Source organism: Leucopleurus acutus (assembly GCF_964270905.1).
Source record: "Leucopleurus acutus genome assembly, chromosome: 12".
In the NCBI taxonomy this organism is placed as follows: domain Eukaryota; kingdom Metazoa; phylum Chordata; class Mammalia; order Artiodactyla; family Delphinidae; genus Leucopleurus; species Leucopleurus acutus.
In genome coordinates, this window is record NC_139154.1 from 87,386,412 (window position 1) to 87,400,792 (window position 14,381).

At 36.9% G+C, this 14,381-nt stretch overlaps 1 protein-coding gene across 2 annotated transcripts in view; it reads left to right on the forward strand.

The window, feature by feature from the left end:
• Nucleotides 1–14,381, forward strand: part of GMCL1 (germ cell-less 1, spermatogenesis associated) — a 47,441-nt gene that overhangs the window by 22,694 nt on the left and 10,366 nt on the right. The window contains exons 10-11 of one of the 2 annotated variants that reach the window (XM_082852089.1): nt 4,452–4,521; nt 9,357–9,432. In XM_082852089.1, coding sequence (XP_082708215.1) covers nt 4,452–4,521; nt 9,357–9,432 — 146 coding nt within the window. The remainder of the gene's footprint in view (nt 1–4,451; nt 4,522–9,356; nt 9,433–14,381) is intronic. The other variant, XM_082852090.1, reaches the window with a different exon arrangement.

The window sequence follows — 14,381 nt, forward strand, 5'->3', positions numbered from 1 at the left end:
TTCAGTCTGTCTTTGGCCCCGCTATTTCACTGAAACTTTCTAGTGAAAGTTAGGTTTGTCCTGTTTGTAAAATCTAGTGGCCTCATGTTAGTCTTACTTTAACTTCTCTAGCATTTTATATCATGGTTTGTTAGTTTTTTTCTTGAAATTCTTACAGTACTACCTTAGTTTAGAAATACTGTACTCTCCTGATTCTTTTCCGGTGTCTTTGACCATTCCTTCTCTTTTTCTTTTGTAAGCTTCTCTTACTCTGCCCACCTCTTAACTTCCTGAGGGCGCCCTTAGTGCATCATTGATATTTTCATTCTATATAGTGTCCCAGAGTGATTTCCTTCATTCATATGACTCACTGAAAGATTCTAGTTCTGACCTCTCCTCTGAGTTTCATACTTGAATATCCAACTGTTACTAGCCATGTGTAAATTGCTTCAGTTCATCTATTCAAAACAGTACTTACGGGCCTGCCTGGTAACGTAGTGGTTAAGAAGCCGCCTGCCAATGCAGGAGACACGGGATCGAGCCCTGGTCTGGGAAAACCCTGCATGCCGTGGAGCAACTAAGCCTGTGCACCACAACTACTGAGCCTGAGCTCTAGAGCCCATGTGCCACAACTACTGAAGCCTGCGTGCCTAGAGCCTGTGCTTCGCAGCAAGAGAAGCCACCGCAATGAGAAGCCCACACACCGCAACGAAGAGTAGCCCCCGCTCGCTGCAACTAGAGAAAGCCCGCTCGCAGCAACAAAGACCCAACACAGCCAAAAATAAATAATAAATAAATAAGTAAATACATAAATTATTTTAAAAAAAAAACAAAACGTACTTATATCTTTCCCCTCCAGCTCTAGTCCCTGGTTTTTTCTTCCCATGTTCGCTTATCAGTCATCAACGTTAAAAACCCACCCAGCGGGATTCCCTGGTGGCGCAGTGGTTGAGAGTCCGCCTGCCGATACAGGGGACATGGGTTCGTGCCCCAGTCCGGGAGGATCCCGCATGCCATAGAGCGGCTGGGCCCGTGAGCCATGGCCGCTGAGCCTGCGCGTCCGGAGCCTGTGCTCCGCAATGGGAGAGGCCACAACAGTGAGAGGCCCGCGTACCGGGGGGGAAAAAAAAAAAAAAACCACCCAGCCTCACAGAAAATGGCAGAATCCTGCAAGTCATCCTGTCCTCCTCAAACTGTCTTCCTCCACATCCATTCAGTATGTCCTATAGATTTTTTCCCTAGATAATTCTCAAACTCACCTCCTTTTTTTGCCTGCTACCACTTCCTTGTTAAGACATCGTCATCTCTTGCTAGATTACTGTAGTACAGAATATATCTGTGTCCTGGTTGGACTGTATGTTTTTCATCTTTTTCTCTCAGGTACATAGTACAGTGTTTGACAGGTAGTAGGCACTCAGTTTGTGTGAACTAAAATCATTTTCTGAAACATACTAACTTACATATGGCCTAATACTGTATTTACTCTATCAGATAAGTTTAGGTTCTAGCTCCTAATCTAAGAACCTTAAAGGGGAGGAGGAAAAGTAAACAAATATGTGTAGATTCTTCAGTGTCCCAGGTAATATGCCAGATTATACATTTAACACCTATCATGTAACGTAATCTTTGAAATTATCAAGGTAGTTCCCATTTTATAGATGAAGTATTACTATCCTGTCATACAACTAGTGAGAAGCAGAGCTCAAATGCAACCCCAAGTCTTTCCTGTTCTAAAGCCCATATTGCTTTTGGCTCCATCTTACTTAGAAGAAGTCCGCTATGTTTAATCTCTTTAAGTTTGCATATCCAGTTGCAGAAACTTAAGCAAACTTAACTTTGAATTCAAACTTAACTTTGAATCACCATTCTTTTGAGTATGTTTAATTTTTTGGCTTTTGATAACAAAGTAATGCAATAGATTTATTCCCTTGCTTTGCATTGTGGGCAAGAAAATAGGTATTCTTGTAACTTTTTATATCAGGAATTACTGTTGTGGGAATAATGGGGAAACTTAATGCTTAATATTTTCGTAAATTCAATAGAGATGATAATTGTTAAAGCAGTATGAATTTTATGAAAATAAGTTGCTTAAAATGAAAAGGTATATAAATTCATGTAATTAGTTTTATTGAGAAATACTGTACTCAGTAGAGTAAATTTGTCATCTTTTGGAACTAGATTTTTAGGTTATTATACATGAAGATCTTTGAGATGAACTTCTCCATAATTTTATACTAATATACCTATAGATGCTCTGTACAAAATATTCTTTTATCCAGATAGGAATTTTTTATTATGTAGACTTCCTTCACCTTCATGATCTAATTCTGACTTAACGTGTTTCATATAACATTCAACCTGTAGGCTGTTTTTTGCTACATGCTTTACTGGTTGTGAGTAGATTTTTGTATGTGTATATACCTGAATATACACTGTTTCTTTGATTTAAACAATAAAACTAGGCAAATTCAGGGCGTATCTTATCTTTCTGTTTGTGTTTTAAAGTTTTGTAAATCTAAGACATTTAGATTTTCAAATAGTATACTTTTGGAGACCCCCTTCCCCATATCCTTTGTATAAGACAAGAGAAATGATCTAAATAAATTCATTCTGACTTATCTCATTTATTCTATTAGAAAAGTACTGTGTTTACATTCAAAACTGCTGTCGATTAGATCTGCAGCTGCTGATTTATAGCACTGTCAAATGCCACTTTGATGTGCCCGTTTTGAGTTTTTGTTTTGTATTTTGGTCTGATAAAGTTTAAAAGTGCTTAAATTTGTTTTCACTGAGTGGAAGTTTCTTGAAGGCACTTTTTCAGAATCTTTCCACTGAACACTAACTCTGCCAAAAAGGATTCTGGGAAACTCTGCCTAGCGTATCTGCGTTTTGGGAGATATGTCTGCATATAATCGTATTAAAAACTCTGTATAAGGCAAATTGTTCCACTTATTTTTATCCCATGTTTTTCAATCTCATTTTATCAGAGATTTCCCTGTGTATTAACTGTCAACATTGCATTTGAACTAGTGGTTCTAGTGACATATTTTGGGGCTGCTGCTACTGGATGAACTACCTGTGACCAAAAAGATATCTAGTTTGACTTTTTACTCTTTTAGATTAAGGCAAGAAAGGAGGGACAAAAATGTGTACCCACATTTTTAACTTGTTAAAAATGCTTTCAGGGAATTCCCTGGCAGTCCAACGGTTAGGATTCGGCGCTTTCACTACCGAGGCCTGGGTTCAATCTCTGGTCAGGAAACTAAGATCCCGCAAGCCAGGTGGCGCAGCCAAAAAAAAAAATGCTTTTAGTTTTAAAGGAGTTTATTCAAACTACAGGCATAACCTGTAGTGAGTTGAGAAATCATTTTAATGGGAAGGGATCAGCTTTTTTTTTTTTAATAAAATACAGTAAAACAGAATTTTAAAATCCAAATACCTTGCAAATAAGATGAACAATATGTGTGTAGGTATACAGAGTCACATAAATTTTGCTGTTAGTCTTTACCTACTGAAAATGAATTGTTTGTGGCCTAGATATTCAGCAGTTATTCCTTATAATAGCAACAATATTATTTTAGGGAAAGAAGCACTCATAAGTGTATTTATAGAGAATTTTAAGGAAGGACACCAATAAATCAGTGCAAGTCATCTGGATACCTTTTATTAGGTAGAGAATTATGAAGTGAAAACCCAGATTTTAATTGCACTAGGGTTTTTCCCCTGCCTTTTGGTAGAGGTAGAGAAATCATTTAACTTAAAAATTAGAAAAACTACCCTTTTAGTTGGGAATAAATAAGAGCAAAAAATAAATATGGTGCTAAGCCAGTTCTGCTTATATTTTTAATAAATCCATGTTTTATGTAAAATAATTAAAATTTCAGCTTCCACAGTCTCATTTTGTGGAAAAATTATATGCTTATTATTAAAGGGAAGAATATCTATAATTATTATATTCCATTTGCAATAATTTAAATTATAATAGTTATCTAAATCGTGTCAAAATTATTTCTTGAGTTGCATAATTCATCTAATAATTTAGAGATGGTATATTTCTCATTAATTGTTTTTAGATAATTTAATTTAGGAACAATCCATTATTCAGTTTTCTATTAAAGCTTTTGTTAAAACTGAAAATATTACTTTTGGTATGTTTCTCACAAATGAAAAATAGTATCAGCTATGAAAAGGAAATTATTAAATACAAGAATATACTTTTAACTGAAGTTTTAAATGTATGTGATCTAAGTAGAGTCTATCCTAAAGCAAAGGAAGATAACATTTACCACTTTAAAAATCATTAAGCTGTATCGTTATAGCATATTAATAAAATACAAATTACCAGCTTTACTTATTGCTGTGTTAAACTTGAATTTTAAAATGGTAAAAATTTTATCAGCTTCTTAAAATTTTTAAATCCTTTATGTTTTTCCATATTTCTTATTATTCTTATATGTATTTTTACATTTTAGAATGGCTTTCTTCTGTGTATAAACAGCAGTGGTTTGCTATGCTCCGGGCAGAACAAGACAGTGAGGTGGGGTAAGTATGGTGCATCATAGCATTGTTCATTAAGAAAGAAAAATTTTTTTTTTTTACTGAAATATAGTTAATTTACAATATTGTGTTAGTTTCAGGTATACAGCTAAGAGATTCAGTTGTATAGTATATATTTTTCAGATTATTTTCAATTATAGGTTACTATTAGATACTGAATATAGTTCCCTTTGCTATACAGTAAATCCTTGTTGCTTATCTATTTTATGTATAGTAGTTTGTATCTGTTAATCTCATACTCCTAATTTATCCTGCCACCCCTCCCTTTCCCCTTTGGTAACCATAAGTTTGTTTTGTCTGTGAGTTCTTCTGTTTTTTATATAGATTCATTTGTATTATTTTTTTAGATTCCACATATAAGTGATATCTTATAATTGTCTTTCTCTGTTTGACTTACTTCACTTAGTATGATATTCTCTAGGTCCATCCATGTTGCTGCAAATGGTAATATTTCATTCTTTTTTATGACTGAGTAATACATATTCCATTGTATATAAATATACCACATCTTCCTAAGTCAGTCATCTGTTGATGGGCCCTTGGGCTGCTTCGATGTCTTGGCTCTTGTAAATAGTGCTGCTATGAACATTGTGGTGCGTGTATCTTTTTGAATTAGAGTTTTCATCTTTTTAGGATATATGCCAAGGAGTGGAATTGCTAGGTATGGTAGCTCTAATTTTAGTTTTTTAAGGAATCTCCACACTGTTTTCCATAGGAGCCGCACCAATTTACATTCCCACCAACAGTGTAGGAGGGTTCCCTTTTCCCCACACCCTCTCCAGATTTATTATTTGTAGACTTTCTGATGATACCCATTTTGACTGGTGTGAGGTGACATCTCATTGTAGTTTTGATTTGCATTTCTCTAATAATTATTGATGTTGAGCATCTTTCCATGTGCCTGTTGGCCATCTGTATGTCATCTTTGGAGAAATGTCTATTTAGGTCTTCTGCCCATTTTTTGATTGGGTGGTTTGTTTTTTTGAGTTGTATGAGCTCTTTGTATATTTTGGATATTAACCCCTTGTAGGTCACATCATTTGCAAATATTTTCTCCCATTCCCTAGGTTGTCTTTTCATTTTGTTTATGGTTTCCTTTGCTGTGCAAAAGCTTTTAAGTTTGATTAGGTCAGGTCCCATTTGTTCATTTTTGCTTATATTTCTTTTGCCTTGGGAGACTAATCTAAGAAAATATTGCTGCAGTTAATATCTGAGAATGTTTTGCCGATGTTCTTTTCTAGGAGTTTTATGGTGTCATGTCTTATACTTAGGTAAAGTATTTTGAAGTTTTTTTGTATATAGTGTGAGGGAGTGTTCATATTGATTTGCATGTAGCTGTCCAGCTTTCCCACCACCACTTGTTGAAGAGACTGTCTTTTCTCCATTGTATTAATATATTATTGCCTCCATTGTTGTTAATTAATTGACCACAGGTATATGGATTTTGCTATGAATTTTTAAATGTATTCATTATGTTGAAAAACCAGTAACAGTATTAAAGTCAAGAACTGTTAGAGAAAAAGATCATGTAATCAGCTTTTATTCTTATATTTCTATAACTATCAATATTATAAATATCTTTTTGGTCAATTAGTATAACAATGTTTGTATTGTCACTTGCTATATATTAGTAAAATTGAATAATTGATATACTTTGTTTCACTTAGTGTTATGATATTCTTTTTTTTTTTGATATTCTTTTAAGCTATTGAAATATTACCTGGAATAATGCTTTCATAAAGCATGATCTTCATATATATGTATAGGTAAAGCCAATTTTCTTATTTGTGGCAGTATTGTCAAATTCTCACTAATATAATAGGGGTTGTTTTGTTTTTTTAAGTTCTTTTTTTAAAAATATTTATTTATTTATTTGACTGCACCAGATCTTAGTTGCGGCACGTGGGATCCTTAGGTGCAGCACACGGGATCTTTTAGTTGCAGCACGTGGGATCTTTTAGTTGCGGCATGCGGGCTCTAGTTCCCTGACCAGGGATGAACCCAGTCCCCCTGCATTGGGAGCGTGGAGTCTTAGACACTGGACCACCAGGGAAGTCCCCTGTAATAGTTTTTTTGAAGACTTGAGCGTAAGGTGAATTAACCCATCTGGTTACACAGGTGCCTTCATCAAAAGCATATGACCCCTCTAGAAAATATTTATGTACTGTCTTCATTTTAAGAGAAAGCATATTATCTGTTCTTTCAATGTGTAGTGCTTTGCAGTTCAGTGAAGTACTTCCACATTTATTGTTTGATCTTTATACTAGTTCCTTGGTATAGGCAGCGTGAAGAGACAGTCCACCTGTGAGTACATAAAAAGGTTTTACATTTAAATTTTTTTCTGCCCTGATCTCTTTTAATTTATTTTTATACACTAAAGAACTTCCTAAAATAATAGCCTAGTTGTGTTTATAGCTAAACAGTGAGTGTGTGAAAGGGTTCTATAAACTTAAGATAATGATTGCAAGATTATTATCCAGGGTTCTTAGTTTCTACTTTACTTGTAACTTATATCCCATCTTTTCCCAAATATATTCATAGCATACTTATCTTGCACAAATACAGTAAGATTGTTGAAATAGGAGACCCCTCCAAAAAATGAGAGTTAATTATTTACTGGAATTCAGATTTGAAGCATTTTGTAATGTATGAAATGTTTTATAAACCATCCTACCTACTTCTTTTGTATATTCAGTTTTTAAGTGTTGGATGTTCTCTATTATTCAAGACTTTTCTCATCTGTATCCTTTTTGAGTTTAATATAGAGTCTCACCGAAGAGACTGAGTTAGAATAAGTGGCTTTCTTGCATTCTTATTATGTATGTGACTGTATTGCCCCTAATGAAGCACTCTCTTCCACACATACTGAGTATCTGCTCGCTACTGTAGGGCTGCTAAAGTGAGAAAGACAGTGTACTCCATTGACTCTAGGTTATAATCTAGTAAAGTCTCCCTCCAGGGTTCTCCTCTTCCAAACGCTTTTCCACATTGCCAACAGGATTAGCCTCCTAAGTAGAAATATAATTTCACTTCCCTGCTTAAATAAGACCAGGGACATTAGATGATAGTTAGGGATTATTGCTTTATGTGTGATATATATTTACAGATTAAAGGATATGATGTCTGGAGGGTCAGCCTCAATAATAATTAGTTGGGAGGGATGTGGGGAGAAATGGGAGTAAAACTAAAACAGGATTATTGAACCTATATGGTGAGAAAATTTGGCTCATTGTACTATTTACTTTTTTTTTAAGCAAAGCTTTTATTTATTTATTATTTTTTAAATTTATTTATTTTTGGCTGTGTTGGGTCTTCATTGCCGTGCATGGGCTTTCTCTAGTTGCAGCGAGTGGGGGCTGCTCTTCCTTGTGGTGCACAGGGTTCTCACTGCGGTAGCTTCTCTTGTTGCGGAGCACAAGCTTTAGGTGTGTGGGCTTCAGTAGTTGTGGCGCATAGGCTCAGTGGTTGTGGCTCACAGGCTCTAGAGTGCAGGCTCAGTAGTTACGGTGCACGGGATTAGTTGTTCCACAGCTTGTGGGATCTTCCTGGACCAGGGTTTGAACCCGTGTCCCCTGCATTGGCAGGTGGATTCTTAAACACTGTGCCACCAGGGAAGTCCCTATTTACTTTTATATGTTTGAAAGTTTTCGTAAGAAAAAATTTTAAAGTAACAGAACAAATACATGGGAACTCTCTCTTATATACAGGAAAATTTGAAACTCCTGTGAACGTAGCCTGTGGGGCCCTTCAACAGTCTGTCCCAAATGCCTTTCGCTTTATCTCCTCTCATGCTCATTTTAGGCTCCAGCTGCACCAAGTTCTTCATACATTTAGTACCCTTTCATGCTCCGGTCCTTTTTTGCTAGTCCTTCTACCTGGAATGCCCTTCCTCTGCATAGAGTTCACCCCTGACGTCTACCCCAACAAACTCCCTCTCAGGCACAAATAATACTTCCTCTGTTATTATCCCCACTCTTAATCCCAGGCAATAAATCTGTGCCTTCTTCATGCTGTTAACATCAGTTCTCTCCACGTTATTATCTTATTACTTATGTCTAGTTCCCTGCTAGACTGAGCTCTTGGATGTCAAGGATATGTTTTATTAGTTTTATTTCCATTTCATTATTTTTTATGTATTGTATTTGTTTCAATATATTTATTAGATAATGATGATGAAGATGGCCCCAGTATCTAGGTACTTAATAAATGCTGTATATGAATGAATGTATTTTATCATTTGGAATTCTAAGCTAATAATAATGTCATTTTATTATTACATCTTGAAATAACAGTGTTTCTCTTAGTTGATTAAGGTTTTTAAAGTAAGAGGGCCAAGTAAAAATTAACTGATAAAATTCTACAGCTGTTTTCTATTAAATACTGAGTTTGTATAGTTGTACTACTTTAAAAAATGGCTTGTGTGCGAAACAATAATATCAAATGGTAGGTGATACCAAGTCACGTCTTAAATAATAGATTTTAATTTAATTTTACTTAGTAGTTAGACTTTTAAGTGTTTTATTTTCTCGGTAAGCAGAATTTCTCATAGATTATTTCCCCCTCTTCTCTGGTTTCACTGGGCCCTAGTAAAAGTATTCTAGAAGTCAAGGCAATAAATGAAACACTAAAGATTTAAATTTTTTTTTATTTAGCAGAGGTAATGGGCTAGATTTAATCATTGCATTTTGATTTTTATCTGTACTACAAAATTTTATTTTTAAATCTAGTAGAAAGTTTTTCTCTTGTTGTAACTCACAGTTATTTTTCAAATATTAGTTGCTGATTTTCTGTGAGATTTCATGTTTTATATATATTTCTAGGCCTCAAGAAATCAATAAAGAAGAGCTAGAGGGAAATAGCATGAGGTGTGGTAGAAAGCTTGCCAAAGATGGTGAAGTAAGTATGGGTTGTGACTCTTAATAGTCTTACACAAATTGTTGTACTATTAGTGCAAAATATACTTTCAATAACAATCATGATACATATTATACCTCAGAAGAGCTTTTCTGTGGATTAGTTTCTGTAGCATGATCTCCTGGGCAAGGAGTTACATACTCAGTGGTGATTGATTATTCAGCCTTCCCTGAGACTGTTGAACTTTCTGGGTCTAGATATGAGATATGAGAAGATCCCTCAGCAAACCAGAAATAAAGATAAATAAGACGTTAAATGGGAGCTGTTACATAGTCTTAAAAGTAATTCTTTCTATTTTACAGTTACCCTGCATCAAAGACATTCAAACGCTTTGATTGCTACCCACATTAAAAATTATGTATTTCATTAACACCCAGTACAAATGCATATAAGTGAAACAAAAGTATTACAAAACGGTGCTTACAGCTACTTTGTCCTATAGATGTATTTCTACTTAATTTTTTTTAAAAAGCTGATTGTGACTCATTAAATTGATTTTACAGCCACTAAAGAGACATGAACTACATTTTTTTAAAAACTCTACCCTAATTGTAATTTTCATCTTTGAAAACAGTTCAGCCTAATTTAGATAACCATTTGGTTATTTTTCTCCCAGATTTTCCCTAATTTTAACTTTAATTTTGAAAGTTTCATTATTTTATGTTTGCATTCATAATTTCAGAGTATGAAAGAGGAATAGCATCTTATTTATTCCTTAGTCCTCCTTATTGTCGCTTCCAGACCTTGTTCCACCCTCATCGTCATTGAATCACAGCTCCTTTGAAGTGCATACTTCTGCACCACTCACTACTCTGACTGTGGCCATCATTCGCTCGGCTTGCTGGCTTTCTTTCTCCCTACTCTTCTTATCAGTCTTGGTGATTTTAGCATCTGTTCCCTGACCTTCCTTCCCTCCGTGATTTTGTGCTCTACCCTACCTCAGGAACCAATGTCTTATAAGCATATCCTCAATGTTTGTATCACTAATTCATGTACCCTCTTCAAAATTTCCATTTTAAGCATACCACTTGCAGACTCCACCTCGTGTTATCTTTCTAGCACTCTCCCTCTAGTACCTGGACTCCCAACAACTTTTTAACCCCACTAGAATGTACAATACATTGTTCTTACTATCTTTTCCCCATTACCCTCTCACCACATCCCTACTTCTTTCTTTACTTGACTTATATTTTATGTTCCATCTTAAAATTGGTCCCTGGCTGGGGTGGGATGAATTGGGAGATTGGGATTGACATATATACACTATTGACACTATGTATAAAATAGATAACTAATGAGAACCTACTGTATAGCTCAGGGAACTCTACTGAATGCTCTGTGCTGACCTAAATGGGAGGGAAATCCAAAAAAGAGGGGATATATGTATATATGTATAGCTGACTCACTTTGCTGTGCAGTAGAAACCAACACAACACGGTAAAGCAACTATACTCCAATAAAAATTAACTTTAAAAAGTTATTGACCAGGGCTTCCCTGATGACACAGTGGTTAAGAATCCACCTACCAATGCAGGGGACATGGGTTCGAGCCCTGGTCTGGGAAGATCCCACACACCACAGTGCAACTAAGCCCGTGCACCACAACTACTGAGCCTGTGCTCTAGAGCCTGCGAACCACAACTACTGAGCCGGCACATGCCACAACTACTGAAGCCCGTGCACCTAGAGCCCGTGCTCCGCAACAAGAGAAGCCACCGCAGTGAGAAGCCCGTGCACTGCAGCGAAGAGTAGTCCCTGCTTGCCACAACTAGAGAAAGCTGGTGCGCAGCAACGAAGACCCATTGCAGCCATAAAATAAATAAATAAATACATAAATTTATTTTTAAAAAGTTATTGAGCAAAATTAAGGCTGGGAACTTTTGTAGGTAACAATTAATTAAAAACAATATACAAGGTGAAAAAAAAATTGGTCCCTGGCTTATACTCTTAACTTCCTTTTTCCCTTTTTCACTCAGTCAAATTCACCAGGCTAAACCCCAGTTCTTGTTAAATCCCACCTTTCCATGCATTCCATGCCTGCTTCCATACAAATGAACGTGACTAAAGAAAAACACCATACAAACCCCAGCAGGTTTCACTTGAATGTTGTAACTGTAAACTTCAAGCAGGTTTTTAGTGCTAAATGGTGATCCTCCTACATTTCCCTAGTGAATTTATCCTCCTACTCCTGGAGTAACTCTCATACCTTCTCAAAAGGGCAATGCTACCACCCTTATTCTTTCCATTGGCCTTGCTTCTTTCTTTATTCAGAAAATAAAAGCAGTAGGAAGAGAATCTGTGCATCCTCCTACCAACAATACTACCAGTCTCCTTGCATCTGCAGCCGTGTGCTGTGCTTTTCCTTTTACTAGAATGGATGAACTGTCTGCTTCTATCCTAGTCCACCTCCTCTTATAATGGACCCCATCCCTTCTCACTTGTTCAAAAAGTTTGCTCCTACAGTCATCACCTCGCTCTCCTGCATCATCAGTTTTTCTCTTCTGTATCATTCTCATTTAGCATATTAACATGCTACAGCATCCCCCATCTTAAACCATTCCCTGACTCACATTCCCCTCTAGCTTCCACTCCATTTCTCTGCACCCTTTTTAAGCAAAATTCATTGAAAAAAGTTGCCTGTATCCACTCCAATTCATTTACTCCAGTAAAGTCAAGTGAAACGCTGTGCCATTGTCACCAGTGATTCCTACATTACCAAGTCGAGTAGTTTTTAGTCTTCCGAAAGTTCTTGGCAACAAGTGAGTTCTTCACTCACTCCACGGAGATTTTCTCCATTTGACTTCCAGGACAGCATACTGTGCTGGTTTTCCTCCTGCTTCGTTGGCTGCTCCCTCTAAGTCTTTGCTAGATCCTTCTCTTTCTCAACAAATGTTGGTGTGACTGGAGGCTCAGTACTTGGACTTCTTCCATATCTGTACTCTCTATGCTGACTCCTAAGTGATCTCTTATAGTCCCATGACTTTACACCAATTCCTAACTCCTGTATCCAGCTACTCACTTGACATCTTTCTTAGAATTCTAATAGCCTCTCAAATATAATGGTTCCAGCTGAACTCTTTGATTTTCATTCCCAAACTCCTCCTTCCCAAGTATTCTCCAGCCCATAGATAACCCCTCTGTTCATCCACTGCATAAGCTCCACACTTCAGGTTCTTCCTTCTTTTGTTCCATATCTGTTGTCCATAAGAAGTTCCTTTGAATATATATCTTCCAAATATATATAATTTTTTTTTTTTGGCTGCATTGAGTCTTCGTTGCCATGCATGGGCTTTCTCTAGTTGTGGCGAGCGGGGGCTGCTCTTCCTTGCGGGGCACGGGATTCTCATTGCAGTAGCTTCTCTTGTTGCGGAGCACAGGCTATAGGTGCATGGGCTTCAGTAGTCGTGGCACATGGGCTCAGTAGTTGTGGCACATGGGCTCTAGAGCACAGGCTCAGTAATTATGGCGCTCGGGCTTAGTTGCTCTGCAGCATGTGGGATCTTGCCAGACCAGGGATCAAACCCATGTCCCCTGCATTGGCAGGTGGATTCTTAAACACTGTGCCACCAGGGAAGTCCCCCAAATATATTCTTACCACATCTACCACTACAACCCAAGTCCAAGCCACCATTATCTCTTGCCTGGACTGTTGTAGCTTCATAACTGCTCTCCTTGTTTTTACTCTTGTTCTTATACATTCTGTTTTCCACACAGCAGCCAAAATCATCTTTTTAAAATGCAAGTTAGATCATGTTACATCCTTCCCTAAAGTTTTCCGTTAGCCTCTTACCACAATTAGAAGAAATCCAAACTCTTTCCTACTGTGGACTCTAGGCCATATGTTTTCTGGCCCCTGACTGACTCTCTGAACTAATCTCCAGCCTCCGTCCCCCTCAGTTATTGCCCTAGCCACATAGCCTTTTTGCTGTTCCTCAGATGTGCCAAGCATGTTTTTACCTCCAGAACTTTGTACTTGTTTTCTTTGTCTAAGTCACTTTTCCCCAGATAGCTACCCCGTCCACTCCTTAGTTGACTCAGGACCCTAGTCTCATAGCACCTCCTTAGAGAGATGTTCCCTGACCACCTGCCTGAACCAACAGGCTCCCCAGCTGCCAGCCCACCTCCCCTACCCTGTCACTCTCTCCTGGCATTCTATTCTGTCCTCTTCCATCCCATTTCATGTTTGTTGTTCATCTCCTCCTCCACACAAACACACACGTATTAAAATATACATTTACTAGGGCAGAAACTTCTTTACTGCCATTTCTTTAATGGCTAGAGCAGTACCTGGCACAAAATATGTGCTCAATAAATATCAGTGAACTCTTGATTTAATGTTGTAATTCAGAGGGTCAACCAAACACTTGAAGTCCTAACTTTACTTCATTATACAATGCCACTTTACTTAATAGTCTCTCATTAACTATTAGGTGATAGAATAAACAAACTTGTGAACCTCATGATGGTATTTAAAATAACTCAGTTGTGTATCTGTTGGTTAGTTCCTTAAGGTATTTTAGGGTATTTTTAAAATTTATTTAAACTAAAAAAAACAGTTCACTCATTTCTCCCGCTCCCCACCCCTCGCCTCTGGCACCCACCAAGCTGTTCTCTGTATCAGTAAGCTTAGGGTTTGTTTTTTTTTTAGTACATATTTTTTTTTAGATTTTACATATAAGAGAGATCACACAAGGTATCACTTAAGGTATTTCAGAGTATTTTTAAAGCAGGAAAAATTTTAGCGGATTCTTACTACCTCTATCTAGACTCCTAGTCCCCTAAACTATACCTACTTAGAGTTGGTATAGCTTATAACTATCAACTAAGCCATATTAGTTATGATAAACTAATTAGTTTAACATATTAGTTATGATAAAATGTGGAGAGTTGATGAAACAGATCATTAAGAGACGATATTAGGAAAGTACCCG